The following is a 23,462-nucleotide window of genomic DNA, read 5'->3' as shown; positions in this document are numbered from 1 at the left end:
TATTTTTTTTTCTTTTTAAATTCACAACCCCATCAATTCCTGTAAAAGCTTTAAGATATATAAATTAAACCCCACAAAAATCAATTCTAAAATAAAAGTCTATTAGCACAAGGAAAAATATTTAGGAGAGTCAAGCATTAAGTGGGATGGGGAAAGAAAAAGTAATTACTCACAGAAATGCAGGCTAAGCAGGATCAACCCTACGTAACCTGACTGAGCCAGAGAAGGCTAAAGCACCTGTGGCTTAAAGGTCAAGAAAGAATACTCCTCCCTGTGACCCTCAGAGCTTATCAGGATCTCAGAGTGGAAAAACTTTGTTTAAAAAACAAAGAAGCAAAAGCAATTCTGTCCAAACAGCTGACACGTTCTGCACATTGTCATTTCTCACACTAGTCTTAATAAAGGCTAGTATAAATAAAGGCGTGACATCCCATTGTAGTGCTCTCAATCATTCTAAGTATGGAGTGGCTGCAGGCTGAGAGATGAAAAAGGAGAAGGTTGGCAGGAAGGAGGCAGAAGCAGAAGGATGGTGCCTGGACCTCTGCTCCCTAACCCAGAAAATGGAAGAACTAAGCATAAGTTTTCTGAACCTCCACCTCACTGTTGTCCTTATTCTTCTACAGCAGCGTTTCTCCCTGAGAGAGTGAGGGAGCTCAGGGGCTGGAACAGGGAAAGACCCCAGTATAACTAGAGATCTAGATTAGAAACCAGACTGGGTTTCAGGTTGAGTGAGTTAGAATATGTAGGATTCCACAGACATTTTGAAACATAAGCTCAACTTCATTACTTTGCTCCCAAAATGTACTACTTTTATCATGTTCTCTAACTATTCTTTTATCTTTTGTACCAGCAGAGTATCCCCAAAGAGGAAAAACTCCACTTTTATTATACTTTGGGAATAAGCATGGACATATTAATATCTATCTTTCTATAATATCAACTTGCTTGGCTTTCTGTGGAGATGCCAGGTTTTTAGTCTCAGTATATCCTTATATATGAAGGATAATCTCAAATTATTTCATGTTTTACATAATTCAGTGATTTAACTTTTAAAGAAAAGATTTTGAAAGAAAATCCAATCACTTGGTTGGCTCTAGAAGAACTCCTAACATACAGGGCCCTTATATACAAGATACCATTGTGATTTCTACGTTTCCTTTGACTATTTCCCCCAGTAACCATGTGGTCCTGACAGACATTGAGATTAGGCAATGGTAGGTGCCACCCTGGCCTCTACTACCCAGGTGAACTGACACTGTCTTTTAAGTCCCTGACCCTTGATTCCATCAAAAGCCCTGCTCAGGAGAGGGGAAGAGAAAAGCTCCTGAGAGCCAACCAGTGCTTGAGGTGACAACCACTAGAAGTATATAATGTAGTGGGTGGGAGTGAAAAGTAGTCATAACTTATAACTGTTCCAATTTTCATTCTTTATAGCCTCAGACAGGCATCTGATATTCCATGGGATGAGCTATGCAGTCTGGAGGCAGAAATTCCAGTGTAGGCTCACCTCAAGCTCTGCTTTAGGTAGAAAGTCTTTGGGTAGGAAAGTTGGGACTCCCTTTCCCAGGTCAGTAATGAGAAAGAGGGAGTTGGAAGGAGATGACAGGTACCTTCAGGAGCAGTTGGTACTTGGTGATCCTCTGGACTGGCTTAATTAGATAGGAAGAGATGGAGTTGGCCAGACCATGCCGCTGTTGAATCTCCTACAGGGATGAAAACAGGGCACAATGAGGCACAGAGGAGGAGGTATGTATTCTGGAAGGAGGTAGGCAGGGCTAAGAGGAGAAAGAAAAAAAAGTTAAATATGTGTGAGGAAGTATTCTTGGTTAAGGCAAAGAGGACAGAAAGAGAAATAAGAGACAGAAGGGGAAAGAAGAGCTGATACTATACAAGGGAAAGACATAAACTCAAAGCTGGGGAGAAAGAAAGATAAAAAGACAATGAAGCTGGATGCTTATAGCTCACATCTATATTCCTATCTACTCAAGAGGCTGAGATTTAAGGTCATGGTTTGAAGCTAGCTCAGACAAATCTGAGGGATTCCATCATATTAACCAGCAAAAGCCAGAACTGGAGGTGTGGTCAAGAGTAGAGCACCACCTTGAGTGAAAAGAGAATTAAGAGAGTATGGGGTCCTGAGTTCAAATCCAAGTTCTGGAACACACACACACACACACACACACACACACACACACACAGATAATGAGGGTCTAAGGAAGACAAAGAAACAGACTCTTTACCTCCAGTCTCTTTAAAATAACACATGGATATTCATTAAAAAAAAATCTCTCCTCTTTAAATTTAATATATCCCAACTTTTTTTTTTTTTTTACCCATTTTTCATTATGATCAACTGCACTGCCCTCATTCCTCAGGTTTCCCAAACTAGAAATCCAAGTCATTTTTAGTCATTTCCTCTCTATTATCCCCAAGGAAAAATCTTACCACCCCCTTCCCATGGATACCACCCCTATCATTCTTGCTCAGGCCAACACCTTTACTCTTATTTTTTTTACTCTTATTTTTTAACCACACTCTGTTCTACTTTCAGATGATCTTCTTCCCCAAATCTCAGGTTAATAGAGGGTAGAAAAAGGTAGTCCCTGCCCTCAAAAACCCTATAGTTTATGGCATGTCACAGCCAGTAAGAACTGAATGAGATTGGGAGTGAGGAGGTTAGAAGAGATAAAAGTCTCATCTGGGACTGAGTCCATAGTGGAGGTGGTGGGGTGGGGAGTGGGGTGGAGGGGTGGGGGGGATGGATAAGGGAAAGTAGGAGAAAAATGAGGGGGAAGGTAACAATGTTTGACAAGAAATGTACTCTCTACCTTACATATGTAACTGTAACCTCTCTGTACATCATCTTGATAATAAAATTAAATAAAAAAGAATTTACTATAAAAAAGATGGTAAAAGAAACTACACACTCTGAAAGGAGAGCATAAAGCAAAAAATAAGCAGAAACAACAATTTAGATAGTGAGGAGCAGGTTGAATGGCACAGAGGATATAGACAAAACAAAAACAGATAAGTATGGTTAGGTTAGTGGTGGAGTTGAATTAGGAAAAAGGATTTGATGGTTAAGTTTTTCAATGGTAAATATTATAGATTTTTTTTGAACTCAAGGTCTCACATTTGCTGGACAGATGCTCTACCACTCAAACCATTCCAGTAGCTCTTTTTATTGGTCATTTTCAAGATAGGGTCTCACTTCACAGACCATGATCTAGATCATAATCCTCCTATTTGTACTTCCCTGCTTATCTGGGATGACAGGCTCATACCATCACATCCAGGTAAGGGTTGAGATAGATTCTTGAAAATTTCTTGATTGAGCTGGCCTTAAACCTGTCTTCCAATTTCAGCCTCTGAATTAACTAGGTTTATTGGCTTCAGCCACTATGCTGAGCTAAAATATAGATCTTAAAGAGAAGAAACACAGGGGGACATCAATGTTTCTAAAAGAATAACATTCCTCACAGCAACACAGGGACTAACGATTAAGGAATATAGACAATGAGGGAAACTAGAGGTTATTCCATAAGACCCATGGTATTAACTTAAGGTCACCATGTGATTTACTAAGTGGTTTTTCATTCTTCAAAGAATGGGCTATTGCATGTGGTGGCATAGAATAACCTTGGAAATAGCATAATAAAGGAAAGAAGCCAGTGACAAAGGGCTACATACTGCACAATTCCATTTATACAAAATGTCTAGACAAAGCGAATCTATAAGAGACAGAAAGTAAATGAGCAATGGCTTAGGGCTGGAGTTGTTGGATAGTGGATGGAGATTGTATAAAAGCTAGCAGGTCTAGGCTTGCTTTTTGCAGTGATGAAAATGCTCTAAAATTGATTGTGGGGATGGCTACACATAATAAGCATAATAAAGCCACACTTTAAATGAATCCTACATTTAAATTGCAAGTTGAATAGTATGTTAATTATAGCTTAGTAATGGTATTATATTTTTAAAGTCCAGGTATACAATAAGTGGGCTTGCCCTAAACTAAAATTAGGGAGAACAAAACATTGGGGAGAAATACTTTTGAAGTTAATTTGAATAGGACTTGCTGTGGGATTACAGAAAGAGTGAATGAATAGGGAAAGTAATTTAGAATTAGAGTTATTTAACCACCCCTAGTAATAGTGATTTCTTCACTCATTCCCTTCTTTCCTGCAGCAGGATTTGGTGGAAGATGATGCCAATAGCCAGCAGCTTTACTCTCTCTGGGTAAATGCACTTAGTGGGTTTGTCTGGTGGCTGTGGGTCCTCAGGGATGCAAAAACATTTAGCCACAAGCTCCCATGCCAGGAGAACACTGGCTTTTCCCTCTCTAACAAGACATGTGTTAAGGAAGGCTGCTTGCAGAGCAGGAAGTAGGGGGCTGGCCCTTCTAGCAAGATCAGCCAAAGCACGCTCAGGAATCTCAGGACATCAGACATCATGCCCACATTGTTCTCACAATTAGGATAAAAATTCTGGATCAAATGATGATGTGCGGACCATTCTAGGAATTTGATTCTCTGTGTTTTTGTTACAATGATGAATAGTGAGAATCAGTAACTCTCTATTTATATAAAGAGGACTTAAGGCACAGAATTTAGAGAAACTCTTCTGATGAAGTAGACATAAATAACACAATTGTGCTTTCAGAGAGTCTTTGGAAAAAGTCAGGAAGGTATATTGCCCTCTTTCTCCATATCCAGGGCAGACTTAATGGGATTCTGGTTTTCTGGTTTCCACTGGGCTTCTCAACTAATGTGGGAAGACTCATGAGGTGCATCATTGGGAATGGGTATAGCATAGGAGGCTTGGGGATCTACTGAATGGGAAGAAGGTAAGGAGAAAAGTAGGATTAAGAGATTAAGGAAATACTGTCTGCATTGAGATGCATACAAATATGAATCACAAATACCTTGAGGTCTCAAGGGGCATGCAGGAGGAGGGAGGTATGTGACAGCACAGCACATTGTTAGCCTGCAAAAGGAAAGTTATTACAAATGCTCTAACAGAGAAAACAAAGTACAAAGCATGCACAGAGAAAGAGAGGAAAGGATTTTTGCAGAACACAGCATTTGACCTTTAGAGGACAGAAAGAATTTTGAATGTGTGTGTGTGTATGTGTGTGTGCGTGCATGTGTGCATGTGTGTGTGTGTGGGTATCTTTCTGCATATGAGCGAGAAAGAGAGAGACAAACAAGGAAGGATATGCTAAGTGAAAGGGTACAATCTATTTAAAAAGTCTGGAGACTTTTTGATGCCTTTCAGGAATAACCATTTAGAATCAACTTAAAGAAGCATATTATCAAAGACAACAATAGTACAGAATACCCAATATGATATGGAGTAAATTATGACATTAGTTTAGAGAAGTACTTTTCTTAGGTTCTTCTGCTTAACCTCAATAATCCAACTTCAGATACTTAGCACCATTTCCATCTTAATTTCCATTAAAAAATCCTGTACTTGTTCTCTATCGAGCTACTCACATGTTAAATGTCTCTCCTTCACTGACTAACAAGAAATTCATGGGTCAATTCAGCCATAGCAATGTCAGTCTAGAAAGATGCACAGAGAAGGCTCATTTTGTGAACTTGAGTAAAAAAAATCATGTTTAAATGTTTTTTTATTCTGCACAAGGCCATTCACACTGTCATGAACAACAGATATCTGAAGATTTGTGGAATGAATAAAAGCTGGTAGGATGATGGCCTTTTCAAAGTTCTGAATTCTAAGTTTCTGTCACTTCTGACAGAATTATTAGAATGGACTATTATCACTATTACAGCTTGCTACTTGTTGACCTTTTGTTCTCTTCCTCCTTCTTCTACTACTTTCATCTTTTTAATTCATTCTTCCCTTGAATCTTGCAGTTAGCTATATGGTTCTGTTCATTTTGGCCAATAGATCGCTCTCTTTGGGGAACATCACTAAATGTTCACCAATGACCATGTCCTCATTCAAAACCAAAGGCTCTTAGCATCCTTGACAGTAAAAGGGCTCAACCCTGACTGTACTTGTCTCTTGCCAGAGACTTAACAATCCCAATGCAGGCAATATTCAGGCCAATAATGTCATAATCTCCCACTGGGGAGTCAGAACTACTGTTTTTCAAAGTTCCCCCAGCAATTCCATTGTGTAGTCACTGTGGAAATAATTGCACCAGAACAATGATTCTCAAACCTGAATGGGCATATGAGACATTCAGAGGCTCCTTAAAACTCAAATTGCTCATCCCCAAGCAGACATGACAAGTCAACAGATATATATTGAAGTTCAGAATTTGTATTTTTAACAAGTACTTGCATGATGATGATATAGTTGCCCAAGGACCACACTTAGAGAACCAGTATGATCAAGAAAGCTATATATAAAATATGGATAAAGTATCTTAACCTACAGCTGCATTATAATAGGTCTCTAAACACAAGATAAATTTGGTGCTGAAGCATAGAAACATATTTTCCTTGTCCAAAATCATAGCAGTTGAGATAGGACAGGGATAAAACAAAGATAAACACTGTTTTCTGTTTTGTGTTATTGTTGTTTTTTTTTAATCCATGCTTCATCCATGAGATAAAGATTTAGAGTGGACAGTAATGAAAAACAAACCAAGGGTAGCTACGCATTCATTATGCCAAGCAGAGAAGCAGGTCTACCTGCTTACCAATTACTGAGGAGTAGAAAATCAGAGCTTACATCAAAGAAGGTGCCTGAATGCTCCAGGATCAGCTGGTTGGAATCAGGCTTGTTTTTACAGTAGGTGACATACATCTGAAATTTGTCTGCCTAAAAACAACAAAGACAACAACATACTATTAACAGTTAGTTTCTCCTTCTGTTCACTGTACCTGAAAGGCCCAGTCTGGGATGTACAGTTAAACCCTCTGATATCACTGATTAGATTTTCAGTGGGAAAATATTCTGCACTCATTCATCCCATGGAACCCCTAATGGACTTTGGTAGGCTTTTCTCCTATTGGCAGATAGAAACATCTTGCTGAAAGGTAAGTTCACCTTAATACCAGTTTGTGCTAAAACAAAAGGCAAACTCATGTATTACAGAGTATACTCCCCCATTGTATTAACTTACAATTTTGTCTTCCACATTAAAAGAAGCCAAATGTCCGTTTTTTTGTCCAAGATAAATACAAAACAAAGAATGAAATATAGCATGATCTCAGAGGGAGATTGGCTTACATTCCCAATGCCTTCATTGGAAGGACTTTAGGAGCATGTCAGGCACCTATGCCATCACCCCCAACTTCCTGGAAGAGATGGGGCTGGTGGAGAAGGTTGAATGGTCCCTTCAGGCAGGGTCTGAACAACAACTTCTAAACAGATAGTTACTTTCAGGCAAGATTCTTATGGCCTTATGGCTGGGCAGAAACCCATTGCTTATTTCTCTCAGGAAATGGTTCAGTGCTTTTACTATGACAGGTATGTGTACTTTGGCCACCAAGTACTTTTGCTATTGGCAAAACACTGCCCATTTCAATGCCTGTAGAACATGTGGGAAACTCTCCTGAGAGAACAGCATAACTATGTACTCATTACATCAGCCTCCACTGTCCTAAGTGCCTTATATAGGTTAACTCAGCTGACTCTCAGGCTACCCCTATGCAATGAGTTCTGTCATTATCCCAGTTTTATAGATGAGAAAATTGTGGCACTAGTTGGTTAAATGACTTTTTATTTCCATAGTTAAAATCTGGTAGAGCCCAGACAATCTGACTTTAGGCTTCTTAGTCTCAGCCACTGTACTCAACATATTACAAGCAATTCTTTCTACTCTTCACACCAGCACTAAACTCGTAAGAGACTTAATCAAAGTCTCTTTGGGACAATTCTTGGCAAAAAATGTATAATTCATCCAATCACTGAAGGTTTTCTGAAACCAATTTTGGGGTCTCTATAATACACTTATAAGAAATAGGTTATTCATCATCCTGAAGAGATGATGAAAAATCATACTCATGGCTAATTGTAAAGAAAGTCATGAATTACCTGAAACAACACAAAATAAAATCCATTTACTTACTCAATCTTATTTTCTATATGTTGGCTGTGTGAGGACTAATAAATCATTTATCAGCATTAACAAGGGCTAGGCATTGGCTCATATATTAGAACAAAATTAGATGGCAGTGTGAGATTTCCTGAGGAAATGAGAGTATGCTTGGAACCAAACATTAAGATTTCATGAAGAGAATATGTTGAGGAATCAGGTCTTGAGTAGCGGGACTGGCTGTGACATTTATTACATGTTTGCTGACTTGTCACCTTATTTCATTTGAGATGTGCCCATCTTTAAAACCTAAAACATATGTGATAAAGGAAGTAGGAAACGTGAGATGAGTCTGCAGGGAAGAAACAGACAGGATGGGGAAGAATGATGGAAGGGGTGACGCTGATCCAGAAACACATGGATACAGAGATAGACGTGTTGAATTGTAATCTCCTTGTAGAACCTTTTGAAGTTCAGGAAATAATTTTAAAAGTAAAATAATTAAAAAATTTAAAACATAACCATACTGCTGCCTGTTCCATGGGGCTGTTGGAAGCATAAACTCTCTAGATTGTAAAAACTGTAAAGTAGTGAGCCCATTCTGAAGTGCAAATTGCAATCAGGTAATTATTGCATAGTAGAATCCTGGACCAGAGGAGGAACATACTGAACTAAAGGTGCTAAGTGGACTTTGATTCTTTGCGCTTATTTCCATGGAGCCCAAGTGCAAAATAATGAGCAGCAGAGATGCTAACAAAGATTAAATGTTTAGCTTTTGTGACTAGAACCCCCTATACTCAGCCCATTGACTTGGTCCATGGGAACAGCACCAAGAAAGAGTATGAACTGACACATTCAACTTGTAGGTCATAATTGAGATGGACAACCCAGGATTAAGTGTAGCCAGTGGTTACTAGCCACTAGTATAAAACTAACTAGTGGACTCAGCTGTTGCAAGGGATGCTGGTCTTGTTCAAGCCTACTGAACTCATAATTTTAGAAAACTCATAGAGCTTAGACTTGACATCTAAGGAGTTTCCCAATGATGGAGCTCCTCCCTGGGGATGGACTGTGTCTTTATAGATCTACTCATGGTCCCCCTCTGCAATGCCTGGTCCTAGCGAGACTGGTAGCGACACCAATCCTCAGGTTTAGCAGTGGTGCCAGGTGCACTCCTGGAAACATGGACAATGGAAGAAAGAGTTCAGGTCGGTTACCCAGGTGACAAAGCAATGTCCCACATCCTCAGGCAGCTGCTCATATTTCTCCAGCTCTTTGAGGAAGATGCTGCAAGGGGAGAGAAAGACTGCATCAGATACATTGGACCCCCAGAGGAATATACTAAGCTGGTTACAACTATAAACTCTCAATTATATACACATGACTTCTTTGCTTTCTAAGTGATAATGTAGAGCAGTTTTGATGTTGGAAGTAATTCCATCAAATGTAGTGCTATTTAAAACAATATCCTTCACCTAAACGTTCACACATCGTGGGGTGAAAATAGATGATGAAATACTGTTGCATTAGAACTTTAATTTTCTCAGTAATTATGAATCTACTTGTTTACCCAATAACCCGAGTACACTGTAAATTTTTTTATAAACATATAGATATTTATAAAAGAACAAAATAAAATAGCATACATGATCCCAGACATGAAGTAGAAAAGTTTAATCCTTCCTTGGCTTCTTTATAATATCTGACCTTCTTCTTCAACTAAATGTCAGTTTCAGCTAAAATATGTTTTATAATTCAGATGTCATTAGAAGAGAAATATAATGTAGAAAAAGTTATGATCTATTTTAAAGCCAAACTGAATTACAACTGAATTATCTGCCACTGTGTGTTTCTATGTCATGGCTTCTTTCTGTGTTAACAACAAAGAAATGATTACACTGACTTCAAATTAACATAATTGGACTTGATTCAGGGATATAAGTTCTAACAAGCCAGCATTATTAGAATGGAAGGTACTTCTTGAAAATCACATGTTCTTCAAATAAAAAATAACTTTGAGGCTTTGGGGAAGGTTACTGATGGAAACAGAAAATGCTATAATCTTTAAAAAGAGCAATTTGATATCTATCAGAATTACAAATGTACTTGTGACTTTTCAATTTCAATTCTGGAAATTCTACAGTTGACATGTATAAGATGACAGTTATACCTGAGTATTAATTGTGATAGTGTTTATTTATTATTATTATTATTATTTTTCTGGGTCCGGTCGTGGGGCCTGAACTCTGAGCCTGGGCGCTGTCCCTCAGCTCTTCAGCTCAAGGCTAGCACTCTACCACTTGAACCACAGCGCCACTTCTGGCTTTTTTCTTTTTGCTTATGTGGTGCTGAGGAATTGAACCCAGGGCCTCGAGCATGAAAGGCAAGCGCTCTACCACTGAGCCACCTTCCCAGCCCCTGTGATAGTGTTTATAATGGCAAATATGGCCTGTAATGAATGAAGTATTTGGACTAGATTGAACTGACAAAGCCTTCTGTGTTTTATATGGAAGATTTCCAGAACACACTAAGTGGAATTATGTAATACTGTGTTAATTTTTGTCTAAGTGAAGATTATATGTGCAACCCAAGAAACTAATAAAATTACTACCATAAGTAGCCAGAAACAGGGTGGAAGACATTGATAGGCAAAAACTTCTCAATGTTTACTTTTCTGTTTAGTTTTGATTTAAAAATCAGATGAGTGTATTATTTTGTAAACAGGCAGGGAGACCAACAGGAGGACTGATGGAGAAAGGAGAGAGTGTTGGAGGGGTGAACATGATTGAAATACAGTTTACATATACAAAATAAATAAAGATAGCATAGTGAAACTAAATACTGTTTAAGAAGGGGGAAGAAAGGGGTTAAGAGGGTATAACAGGGTGAATATGATTAAAGCACATTAAGAGAGTACAATGGACAGGGTGACTATAATTAAAGCGCATTATAAACATGTAGGGACATATCACAATAGAACCCCTTTGTAAATTAATTTATAATAAAAATTAAAAGATATAACAGTTCTGCATTATTCCACTGCTTACCTCTACTATGGAGGGAAAACATTTTATTTTGATTTGACTTATTCTATCTAGTTCCAACTATCAATAAGTTGTGGACAGTTTCTTATGATGAATTATATGTAGATATGAATTTTACTGTATGTTACTTCTGTTCTCCCTTCAGTGACATAGAAACAGGTTGCTTGGGAGCTTAAAAGTATTTGGTAAGCAAATGCTAATAATGATTGGTGGGATTGTGATGTGTGTGTGTGTGTGTGTGTGTGTGTGTGTGTGTGTGTGTGTATAGCACTGAAGATTTAATTTAAGGGAGTACTCTCCTGCTTAAGCTGTGTCTTCAATAGTTTGCTTTCAGGTAGAGTCACAGACTAACTTTTACTGAACTATTCTCTGATTATCCTGGCAAAGACCTTCCTGTCTCCACCTCTCAAGCAGCTAGAATTATAGGCATGTACCATTATGCCCATTCTGCCCTATAGATGACTGTTACATTTGTCCATGTGTAATTTAGACTTTTTCTATAGTATTTGGGTAGTGCTTGATAATAAGAAAAGAAGTCACTAAATTTTTTTTTGGCGGGACTTTCAGCAGTACCCATTTGGTGATGCTCATCTTTCTCTTAATAGGTTTGTAATGCCATTTAGGCTTTAGAAATGCAAATGCACATTGCTCAAAATCAATAATATGTCATCTTTATTGCTACATTTTAAAGAACCGCAGGTGACACTACTTGATTTATGAAATGGTAACCCCTCTGTACAATACCTTAATAATAACAATAATTTTTTTTAAAAATTCTAAAAATATCTGTTTTTTGTATTATTTGTATTTAATATAAATTCTAAAATAGAAATAAGAAAAAGTATGAAATAATGTATCTGAGAATCAGTTCAAAGCCTTAGGGAAACATACAAAACATTTCTGTTGAAATGAAGGACAATCTAGGTGTACTTACATACACACCTCCAGGAGAATATATCAGTTTATGTTTGTGTTGTACATATTTGTATGCATATACACATATCTGGAACTGATTTCTAAAAGGCATTTATTATATGGCCTCCTTTCACAAGAGACACATCTAATATTCACTGACTTCAGAAGTATTTTTCATAAAGCTTGAGATATTCCATGGTCATTTCTCATATTGGCTTATAATATAAAAATCTCAAAGAAGACATGAATGGAAATCCAAGTCTGAGCCATGATGGCTGAACAGAGCTGAGGGAAGGGGCAGAAATAGCTGGGCAAGTAGAAGAAAGTCTGAGCTCTTCTAGGATACTTCAGTTCTCTGAACTCTGACTTCCATGGGACATAGACCCTTCCACTCAGTATCTTAAATGATATTTTTGTTGTTGTTGTTCCAGAAGGTGAAAGGACATCCATGGTAACACATGGAGAGTTTCCCTCTTTCCTTGATTCATGACTCCAAGTACATTTACCAGATCAATTCCATTGATTTTAAGCATACTGTGATAATTGTACTTATAAAATTGATCCAGGTAAAGCAATTTCCTTTAAATCATAGTATAGTGGTGAGGATAGTGTTTGCTCTAGTTTCTGAGCTACTCAGGAGGCAGAGATTGAGAGGACTGCATTTGAGGCCAGCCTTTACAAAAAAAGTTATCAAGATTTAATCTCAACAAATAAGCAGGGAATGGCAGTATGTGCCTGTCATCCCACTAGTGAGGGCATAGATAAATCTAGGAACAGATAAGCACAAAAATGCAAGGTTCTATCTAAAGATAGCAAAGCAAAAAGGCCTGCTGTATACATCAAGTAGTAGAGCGTTCAACCAGCATTAAATTTACACTCATTAAATTTAGAGATACAGGAGGGATCTCCACAAGAGAGTGAAATAAGAATAGTCAAAATATAATAGTTATAACTTTTGGAATGAAGAAAAATTAATTTGTAAAGGAATGGCAAGATAAATGACTATCTGGACTATGGTAAACTCTAGGAATATTACTGAGAGAGGGCCTGGAGGGTGTAAACACGTGGAGGGTGTTACTTTAGAGTTTGTTTACTCAGGTGCATGGCAGCTCAAATACCATCTCTGATGGTCAAGACTATTCAGTGGCTTTGGTATGTGAAGGACATCACTCCCAGAAGGAACTTTCTAGTTAAACGTGTTATGAGGCATGCAAATAACAGACTGAACAGCAGCCACTATTTGCTCATCTTTCTGCTGTTCCCTGGTGTCACTGCCCTTGTCTCCCACAACCAAACACACCTCAAAGAACCAGGGTTCACACCTGCTCCTAGTGGTGAAAAGCTTTTCTAAGTCTCATTTTATCTCTTTTTAAATAACACCTTTGTAGGGTTGTGAGAATCAAGTAAGTCCACTTGTGTGTGGATCCCTACTGTGCTATACACAGTAGGCACTAAACAGTAGTTTTGCAAGATCAGCTCCACTCAATCTTAGTAAATTTATATTGCCTTATGAACATACATATCCCCACTCTTCCACACTCCTAGAGAATGACGCTAGGGGGCTTTGTTGAAAAATCTATAGAGAAGATCACTTTTCCTAAACCTACCCCCAGGGAAGCCTTAATTGAATGGTACATAAAATGCTGGATTTCAAGTCTACCTTTCATGTATGTTTAGGAGATGTTGAGTTAAGTTGGTGCTTTATTGTGGGACTTCTGCAATCCTATGGTATAATGAGGTAAAGTTGCCCTCTGGGGTTAGGATCTTAGTTTCCTGGGTAATTCTAAGGAATCTAGTCCACAGATTGTATTTGGGTACAACTCTTCTAGACTCTAGTGTGCTTCTCAGTTGGCAATTCCTATACTACCTTTATGACTGAATTTCAAGAGGAAGATATTTACTACCCTCTCAATATCATAGTTGCAGGTAAGTAGAATAAATTGAATCATTTTCCTTTTAATTTGAAAAGTTTTTGTGTCAGTGTCTGGAGTACTTTCGGAACTTAATAAATTTTTTTAAGAAATGCTAAGAGCTAAGCAATGACATCACTCTATTAAATCATACAATTCAATATACCATGCAATATCCCTCTGGCTTTGTGGAACATGTTGGGAATTGAGACAGTTAGCATTTACAATAGAAAGCTTTCTGAGTGTGTCATTGGGCATTATGGGACAACATTTCTAAAAGTCTCTTCCATCATGTTTTTAATTCTTTCTAAAAGTAAATTTGGTCTACAATCCCTCTGCTTCTGGGGAAGTGTATTCTTCATGGAGGAACTCATGACCTTGCCCAGCAGGCAGATCTTCATATCAAAGGAGAAGGGGTTAGCATCCTGAATCTAAAGGGGAGTAGACAGTTCACAAACATTTGTAAGCTTCAGTTTTTATAAGACAAACATGCTGAAATAGATTTTCTTTAAAGATTCCTTCCAGCTTTTACATTTATCAAAATCGATGAGATCCTGTAAAAGGAATACAACTAATGCTGCAAGCATTTGGCCTGCTGCTTCCTCCACTTCAAATGCCTGTGGCATTAGTTGTATTCTTTTTTTAAGAATCTATGTGTTTGCTAAATTTAAGGCTATATGTGAATAGCTCCATAGCTATGTACAGATGACCATATAAAATGATACTATCAAAATGAACTCCAGGATATGGAAAGAAGAGGTTTTTTTTTTTTTTTTTTAAATGTACTATGTGAAGTTATTTCTTTTTGCCTTTGGTTTTCCCTTTGGTTTTCCCTGTAGTCACTGTTTTTTGATTTTGGTACCCTGTATCTTGTATATATGGTTATTTGAATTGGGGAAGGAAAGGGGAATAACAAAATGGTGAGACGATCAATGGGTGATCCAATGCAACAGCGATACTCACAAGACACTATGTTGGAAATGAACTTTACAACTTGGAGTTGGAGGGAAAGCTGGAGAAAACGAGGGAGGGGGTAACAATGTTTGACAAGAAATGTACTCATTATCTTTATAATATAACTGTAACCCCTCTGACATCACTCGTACAATTACACACACACATATGTACTTTTTTTTTTTTTTCCCTAAAGGCTGTGTGTGAAAGGCAACTGTAGTCAGGTGGGTCCCAGGAAGTGAGCTGTACAACCTCTTTCTCACCACTTGGTGGAGCCAACATTTTGCTGTTTGGCAGTGGGTCAATCAGGAGGGAGTAAAACCTATTTATGGATGGCAATCAGAATTTTAAAAAAAGGAGAGTAAGCCAGGTGCAAGTAGTATGATTTGAATGACATTAGTTATAAGCTTGCAGACCTAATTTAACTTTTGTTCAGAACATCTATCTGCCCACCCATCCATCCATTCATCCAACAAACAGTTACTACAAGTTGACCATGAGCAAGGGCTGGGTTAAACAGTGAAAGGTCTGGTCCTTTAAGGAGTTTACAAATCCCTGCACTTTACAAGTTGGTCTAATTTCCATTTTATCTCTTTTTAGAGATTTTAGAGATATTTTCTGTATTAATCAAAATTTGTGCAACTTAAGTAGAAAGCATACATAATGAGTATGGTAAAGCCTTAACTCCTAGATAAAAATTAATATGCAGCTTGATATACTTGGATGTTCCCTTGAACTGTAGATAATTTAAAACATTAATTTCTTTTGGTCAATAGTTTTCTAAATGAATTACAGAGTCCTTTGCTTTTAATGCAGAACATATTAATGATTCAGAGTAATTACTAGTATCAATTATTTTGCCACTCTGTAACACAATGGCTGTGTGGCCTCTTAGAGTGAGATATAGTATGACCAGCATAATTAATTTTTTGTTTTTACAGTTTTAAAAATATTTTTGGAGAGAGAGGATCTTTTTTATGTAATCCAGGCTGGCTTAGAACTTGCTATATAGCTCTAGCTGGCCTTGAACTCACAATCTTCCTGCCTCAGCCACCTAAGTACCTGGATCACAGGTGTGGACCACAGACAGTACCACTGCCAGGGTATTGTTTGTGTTTTTTTGTTTGTTTACTTTGTCTTCTTTGTTCTCTTGTCTTATTTAAGGTTGCCCACTCAATTACTCATTCAAGATCTTGAATCTAACAATATTTATTACTTCTAAATTGATGTGGGCTTGGAAACCATATAACCAAGAGGTAAAGTGGTGGCTGTAGGGAGGACAGCAAGATGGTCCTATGAAAAGAGAAAACTTAATTTCTGTGCCATTGGTTTGGGTGGTTCAGAGGTTATATCCTCAGATCTCCGCTTCCAGAAAAGCTAGGATTATTTATAGTTACTAGCCACAGGCACCTGGATGGTTTTCTTATTTTTTTCTAATGTTCTAAAAAGGTTTATGTGTGCTTGCCAACTGTGCTCTAGATAGCTATATTTATTCCTCTCTGTACAGAATGTAACATTCTATATGGCTTGATTTTTATTTATATTTTGCCGGTCCTGAGGCTTGAACTCAGAGCCTAGGTGCTGTCCTGAGCCTATCTGTGCTCAAGGCCAGCACTCTATCACTTGAGCCATAGTGTCACTTTCTGCTTTTTTTCTGAGTAGTTAATTGGAGGTAAGAGTCACATGGACTTTCCTGCCCAGGCTGGCTTTGATTACAAATGTGAGCCACTAGTGCCTGGCTCCTGTTTGATTTTTTTTTAACAAGTTCCAGAAACTGTATTTTTTAACTGGTAGGTAGATTTTCAGCTGTTTAAAAAATGGATTTTACTACAGTGATGGCATGAAGCCAGAGTAAGAGGCAGAACTCTGATGATATTTTATTACAGTTGTTCAGTTTTGAAACGATTAGTATTTCCTCTCATACATCTGATTTTAAGTAACAAATTATAAACCAATACTTACAGATTTAGTCACTTTGGGAAGAACTTAAGAAAAGTCAGATCCCGGAGACCATAAGGCAGACAAGTAAGGTGACTTACCGTTCTTTAGTCGGATGTCTGCTCAGATGGCCTGGGGGAGATGATTTTGAGCTGGGCTCAAATGGTGGATTTTGAGATCAATGGTTCAAAATGGACTTCTTGGGATCTTATTAATAAAAGATATGGGAACAGAATACTTCTGCATTTTGAGATTACTAGATAAGCCAAGTAGGGAGGGTTAAAGTTTATGATTAAAAAATGACTGGGAATTTTTATTAAGTATTCTAGGAAGTCAGACAGCCTCCTCCCAAGAAGCCCAAAGCTTACTGACTTAATAATCTGACAAACTAAGCAGGTTATGGGAGGTATATACTTTGTTTCTTTAAACTGATGATCTTACAGGGATGATTTTAAGAAAGGGAGGGCTTCCACCCTTTATTTAGAACTTTCAGAGCCCAGTATCAATTTGTCATCCAAGCCATGTTTGGGCATTTACAGCACACAGCCATACTGAAAGTTGCATTTCAATAGTTGGGCTTTCAAATATGGCAGCCACTTCCTACCTGTAACTACGTAAACCTAAATTTATTAAGTAAAATAAAAAGTATGGTACCTCTGTAGCCCAAGTTCAATAGTGATGTTCATCTAGCAGCTATGTGCCATTCTGTTGAACAGTATGGATGCAGACCATTCCTACCTCTTCAGCCCCACTTGACAGTGCTGTTCCAGTCCTGCCTCAAGATGTCTCCACTGGAACATATGGGGATGGGTTTCCTGGGGGTTCATTTTAGAACTGATTGCTTAATCTCCAGCATCTCCATCTCAGCTCAGGAAGTTCTTGGACTAGTCCATGTTAGCCTTCTCTGTAGCAGGCTCCTGAGAGATTTTAAGGACTTCAGGCCAATATTTTTCCTGGGTTAAAGATTCTCTCTACTTGTATTTTGGAAGCTGACTTCATTCCATTGCTTTGCCATGTAACTAATCACAATGTCCTTGTTAATTCTTAGCCCCCATATCTAGTATGCTGTGGAAATGATTCTTATATCAAGTTGGGAGTTAGAAAAATGGATTATGGGGTTTTAGGGCTCTGTGAGTCTATTGACTTCAACAACATTTGCAGAACCAATTGATATTCTCAAGAAATGTAAATGTAACTAAGCATTACTTGGTTGATGGTAGGGATGATAAGATAGTTGGGGATAGAGGAAATATCTAGGCTGAAAGAAAACTTTAGTGGCATTAGAAAAGCACAGACCATAGTGTAGGATGGTTAGTGTCAGGTGAATTCTAATGTCACAATTTCCCAAGGTCTAAGGAGGAGAGGATGCTACTGTTTTCTCAAAGCCTGACAATCATTGTGAATGGTCAGATGAGTTGTCAAAGGACAGTATAAGGAGGGACATTGAACACCTACTTCTATCTCCATTGGGAATTTTAGACAATGCTGAGGAAGAATAAGTAGAAAGAACTTGGGAGAAACTGATGTAAATAACTGGGCCAGAGTAGGATTGACCAATTGGGTTTGCTCTAACTGTTAGAAACCCATGTGTGATATTCATGACTCTGCTGAACCATCCACCAACCTACTTGTTATGAAAATCATAGATCTCCTGGATGTTGCCAAAGATGATATGCTCTTTATTAAGGATCCCAGGGGGAATCTCCTCCACACCACTGGTCATTTCCCACAGGTATGTCTGTAAGAAAGCAATGGTTCATCACTAGCAAATATATCACATGAAATTGAGACAATTTAAAAGGTTCTCAAACTTAGTAGGTAAAAGTAGGACTGGGAATGCATAGAGTTTAAAAAGTGAAGTGTTCAACAAGTAGAATAGAAAGAAATGAACACTCTAGTCATCTTGATATTTATTAAATATGTGTAGATTTGAGAGGAAAAGGTGCAGATTTTTAGATTCAACTTAAGTTCATTGAATGTGTCATGGCTTTTATATTGAAGTGCCCTACATACTTTAACAAAAAAAAACCTGAGTCTAGCTCCAGTTCAAGGAAAGTGTAGAATGTCCTTTCAAAAGCACTTTAAACTTCCATGCAATTACTGTTGATGCTGGGAGGAAGATTTCTCCTGGCTGACTTTTTATTTGTTACTCTCTGGGAAAAGAACAAGAGCATGGGGTCCTCTTAAGGACTTCACAATGGTGAGCTGCAATTTCTCTAATAGAGCTGTGAGCTGATTGCTTCAAGACTTACCTCCAAGCACTCATGTAAGTCCCTTACATAAGCCTTTTCTGTCTGGAGGAGTTCAGCCATAATGAATCTAGAAGGAAACAAATGGGCGTTCAGTTGGTTACAGACAAAATGCCTCCCTTCTTCAAATTTTAAAATGGATAATACATTTAGGACTTTCTCTAGTGTCTTATTTTCCTGCTTTACCATCCAATTCCTTCCATCTCCAATAGGTCACTCTTACTTTGATGATTTGTTCTGCATCCCTTCAGCACATTGGTGCTGAGTTAGTTATTAGTTAGTTCATTCTACATGCTAAGTTAGTTCCACATTGGTCTTTCGTCCCCCAAGTTTCTTCATTCTGTGTCACTATGCATGTGTTACCAATAGCGTATTTGTGTATGAGAGTGTATACAGATGTGGGCTGGTTCATATTCTATCCCATCTACTAAACAGCTTGACTCTCAGCTTCCTACATCTGCCTGACAATTTCTAGAATGATTTATCTTCAGTAGAGTTTGCAGACTTATACCAAAACAGATCTCCCTGTAAGTTAGACCATGTTTCAAAGAAGATGTTCAACAAATTGAGATCAGACCTTAGCAAATTTACCTTTAAAGAGCCACATAGTAAGTAAGTATTCATGGACCCTCCAGTCTCTGTCACAACTACTCAGTGTTGCTGCTGTAACATGAAAGGGGCTATAGATACATGTTTTAAAAAACTCCCACAAATGTAGTGGTGTTCCAATAACAGTATTTATGAATACTGAAATTTGAATTTATCTAATTTTAACATGTCACAAAATAGCATGTTTTCCTAGTTTTTTGTAACCAGCCAACTACTGAAGTATATAAAAATAATTTTGCTTTTTTTGTACTAGAGTTTGAACTCAGGATCTTGTGCTTACTAGGCAGGTGCTCTATCATTTGAACCATACCTGTATCCATTTTTGCTTTCACTATTTTTCAAATATGGTTTCACTTTTTATCTGGCCTGGCTTAGATCATGATCTTTCCTATTTTTGGTTCCTGCCTAGTTGAGGTGACAGGTATATCCCACCACACTCAGCTTTTTATTGGTTGAGATAGAGTCTCACTAACTTTTTGCCAAGGCTGGCCTCAAACTGATCTCCATATCCCTAGTATCTAGGAATACAGGCACAAGCCACCCACTTAGCTAATAAACAGTATTTTTAGGTTGTAGACTATATAAAATAGATTGTGAGTCAAATGTGACCTTGGGCCAGAGTTTGCCATCTCTGATGTAGATTGTTCTGCTAAGCATTTAGACATTATTTCCAACAGGGCCTGTTTGCACCAGAAACTGATGTGCAAAAGGCCGAACATGCTCAGCATAAGTTAACAGTGTTAAGTGATTTCTCTTCCATCTCCCATAAAGAGAAGTCTGAGCTCTTTACTGCTAAGGCAAGAATTGCCTTCCTCCTTGTCACTCAAAGTAACACAGTGGATTGGGGCAATTGCTAAACTTATGATGCATGACTTCATTATAGTAGATTTACTTTTTTTCCATTCATAAATTTTTATTTGAAATAGTGCTTGCTAGCTGGTATATGATAATCGAATTTAGCACAAACTATATGCTTTCACATTTATCTTGCATTTTCTAAGTCAGTTTTTCATGTAGTTATAATGAGAACTCCTATTTCTGAGAATTTCATCATATGAAAATTTTTTCCTAAGTGTTCTCTTCTGGAAACTCCACAAGAAAAATTACAACAGTATCTTTTCTTGAACATTTATCTTGGTGGGATTTCCCTAAGGCCTAGTAATGGCCTTTCTATTACAATGGAAAGATTGAATATATATATATATATATATATGTATATATATATATATATATATATATATATATATTTGTGGGTCAGGGGTCTTGAATTCAGAGCCTGGGAGTTATCACTGAGCTTCTGTGCTCAAGGCTAGCACTCTACCACTTTGAGCCACAGTCTCACAGATTTTCCTGCCTGGGCTGGATTCAAACTGCGATCCTCAGATCTCAGCCTCCTGAGTAGCTAGGATTACAGATGTGAGCCACTGGCACCATACAGGTTGATTTTTTTAAGTGCCCTTTATAGAAGTCAATTAGCTACTATCTTTCTAGTCTTACTTTATTGGTAGAGTGAAAAGTGCATGATGTTTGAGTCAAACATTGAACTCTGTTGCCATTTACTAAAAGTTGGACTTGCTTCTCTACGCCTCAAATGTCTTATAAAACAGCTGATCACATGGGATTGCTGTGAGGATTAAATAGGATCATGAGAGCAAAGTGCCTAGTACACAAGATGTTCTTGGGAAATAACCCAGTGATTAAGTCTATAGGTTGCTATGAAACTCAGAATAAAGGGAGAAAAACATGCTGATGTTCTTTGGAAAGCTGTCTTTGATGTCCTTGTCTTGTTTTTCCATCCTTGCTCTTTTTTCCCATCTGCCTTCTGCAGGTATATCTGTCTTCATAATTTCTCTCTACTATACACCATCACTTTTATTTTATTTTCCATTCATCTTTTATTTGCTCTGGCTCTGGTGAAAAAGAAAGAAGCCAGGAGGAAAATTTGGCCAAGCATAGTCTCCTCTTCTCTTACATGGGTTGGATGTGTCTCTCAGAATATATGAGGAAGTCCTAACCTTAGATCCCTTAGTTATTGACCTTACTTGGCCAAAGAGTCATTGCAGTACCAGAATAAGGTGGGATCCTAACTAATATGACCAATATCCTTATAAAAAGGGGGAATTTGGATATAAGTATTACATATTCACCATGTGAATATAAACAGAGCTATCTACAAGCTAAAGAGAGAAGCCTGGAACAGATCCTTCCCTCTCAGCCCTCAGAGGAAACCAACACTGCCAACACATTGACTTCAGACTTCTGGTCTTCAGAACTATAAGTCAGTACATTTCTGTGGTTGAAATCACCCAACTTGTGGCACTAATATAAAATGTGAGTAAACAATTATCTACCAATCAAAAAAGAAAATACATTCTGGCTGCCTAGAATCAAGATTTTCTAATACTGGATCTGAAATAGAGTCTTCTCTCAGGGATTGGTTGTAGGATACCTATAGATACCAAAATCTTCACATGTTCACTTTCCTTCTATAAATGGCATTATATCTTTATATAACTATGCACATCTTCTCATATAATTTATCTCTAGATTGCATATGACACCCAAGACAATGTAAGTGTTATGTCAATAGTTGTCATATTGCACTACTTAGGGGAATAACGGCAAGAAAGTATATACTCTGCACATGCTCAGTCCAAGACAAGTTCTTTTTCCTAAATATTTCCAATATCTGGTTAGTTGAATCAGAGGATGTGGAACTCATGAATATAGAAGACTTAGAGAACAGAGCAGGGATCTAATGATTCATTTGTTTCAGCTTTCTAAATGGATTCAGGCCTCTATCCATTCTAATTCTGAACAGAGTTCAATTTATAAAAATCTCAGACAATTTCAGATTCTTCTAAAATGTTTGATTTGTATCATCATCTGTCTCTTCATGATCCTCTTCTATTTCATCTATTCTTGGGCTACAGTTGACCTAGGAGTAAACTGAGATGACAGTTTATATCTAACTTCTATAATTCACTTGCTGGGTCACTTTCTCAGTATGTATTCTTTACTTTAAAAATCCTATTATTGGGCTGGGAAGGTGGCTCAGTGGTAGAGCGCTTGCCTTGCATGCCTGAGGCCCTGGGTTCGATTCCTCAGCACCACATAAGCAAAAAGAAAAAAGCCAGAAGTGGCGCTGTGGCTCAAGTGGTAGAGTGCTAGCCTTGAGCTGAAGAGCTGAGGGACAGCACCCTGGCCCAGAGTTAGGCCCCACGACCGGACCCCCCCCCAAAAAAAATCCTATTATTTTGGCTAGGTTAAGTGGCTCACTCCTGTAGTAACCCTGACTACTTGGGAAGTGGAGCTTGGAAGGATCATTTTCCAGGACAGCCTAGGCAAAAAGTTAGTGAGACTCTCATTTCAATCAGTAAACCATGTGTGATGGCACATCTTTGCTCCATCTGTGTGGGAAAGCTGTAGATAAGTATAAAGGTAGTTTTATGAAGTTGACCCATGGGCAGAACCATGACATTTTATCTGAAAAACACAAGGATATGGCTCAAGTGGTAAAGCATATGCCTAATAAGTATGTATGTATGTACATATGTATGTATTTATGTATGCATGTATGTATGTATATGCAGTTTGTATGTTGTTTTAGCATGTAAAACCCCAGGGTGATAGTGGGAAATAATGGAACTAGCAAGGATAAAATGTCACTTTCAGAGCTGGGTGGCTCACATCTATAATCCTGGTTACTCAAGAGGCTGAGATCTTAGAGTTAAGATTGTAAGCTAGCCTACAATCCATGAAACCTATCTCCAAATAACTAGCAAAACGTTAGAAGTGGAGGCGTGGCTCAAATAATACAGTACCAATT

At 37.9% G+C, this 23,462-nt stretch overlaps 1 protein-coding gene across 2 annotated transcripts in view; it reads right to left on the bottom strand.

Annotated features, from left to right (window-relative positions):
• LOC122097505 (kalirin) overlaps positions 1–23,462 on the bottom strand; it is a 470,035-nt gene that overhangs the window by 32,043 nt on the left and 414,530 nt on the right. For both annotated transcript variants that reach the window (XM_042668072.1, XM_042668064.1), the window contains exons 24-28: positions 19,028–19,094; positions 18,404–18,513; positions 9,232–9,301; positions 6,706–6,795; positions 1,611–1,703 (exon numbers count right to left, since the gene is read on the bottom strand). In XM_042668072.1, coding sequence (XP_042524006.1) covers positions 1,611–1,703; positions 6,706–6,795; positions 9,232–9,301; positions 18,404–18,513; positions 19,028–19,094 — 430 coding nt within the window. The remainder of the gene's footprint in view (positions 1–1,610; positions 1,704–6,705; positions 6,796–9,231; positions 9,302–18,403; positions 18,514–19,027; positions 19,095–23,462) is intronic.

The sequence above is a fragment of the Dipodomys spectabilis genome, unplaced genomic scaffold (genome assembly GCF_019054845.1).
Source record: "Dipodomys spectabilis isolate Male_0828 unplaced genomic scaffold, ASM1905484v1 ptg000017l, whole genome shotgun sequence".
NCBI lineage: Eukaryota > Metazoa > Chordata > Mammalia > Rodentia > Heteromyidae > Dipodomys > Dipodomys spectabilis.
The sequence above is the reverse complement of the archived record's forward strand: the minus strand, read 5'-3'. Positions and strand labels throughout refer to the sequence as shown.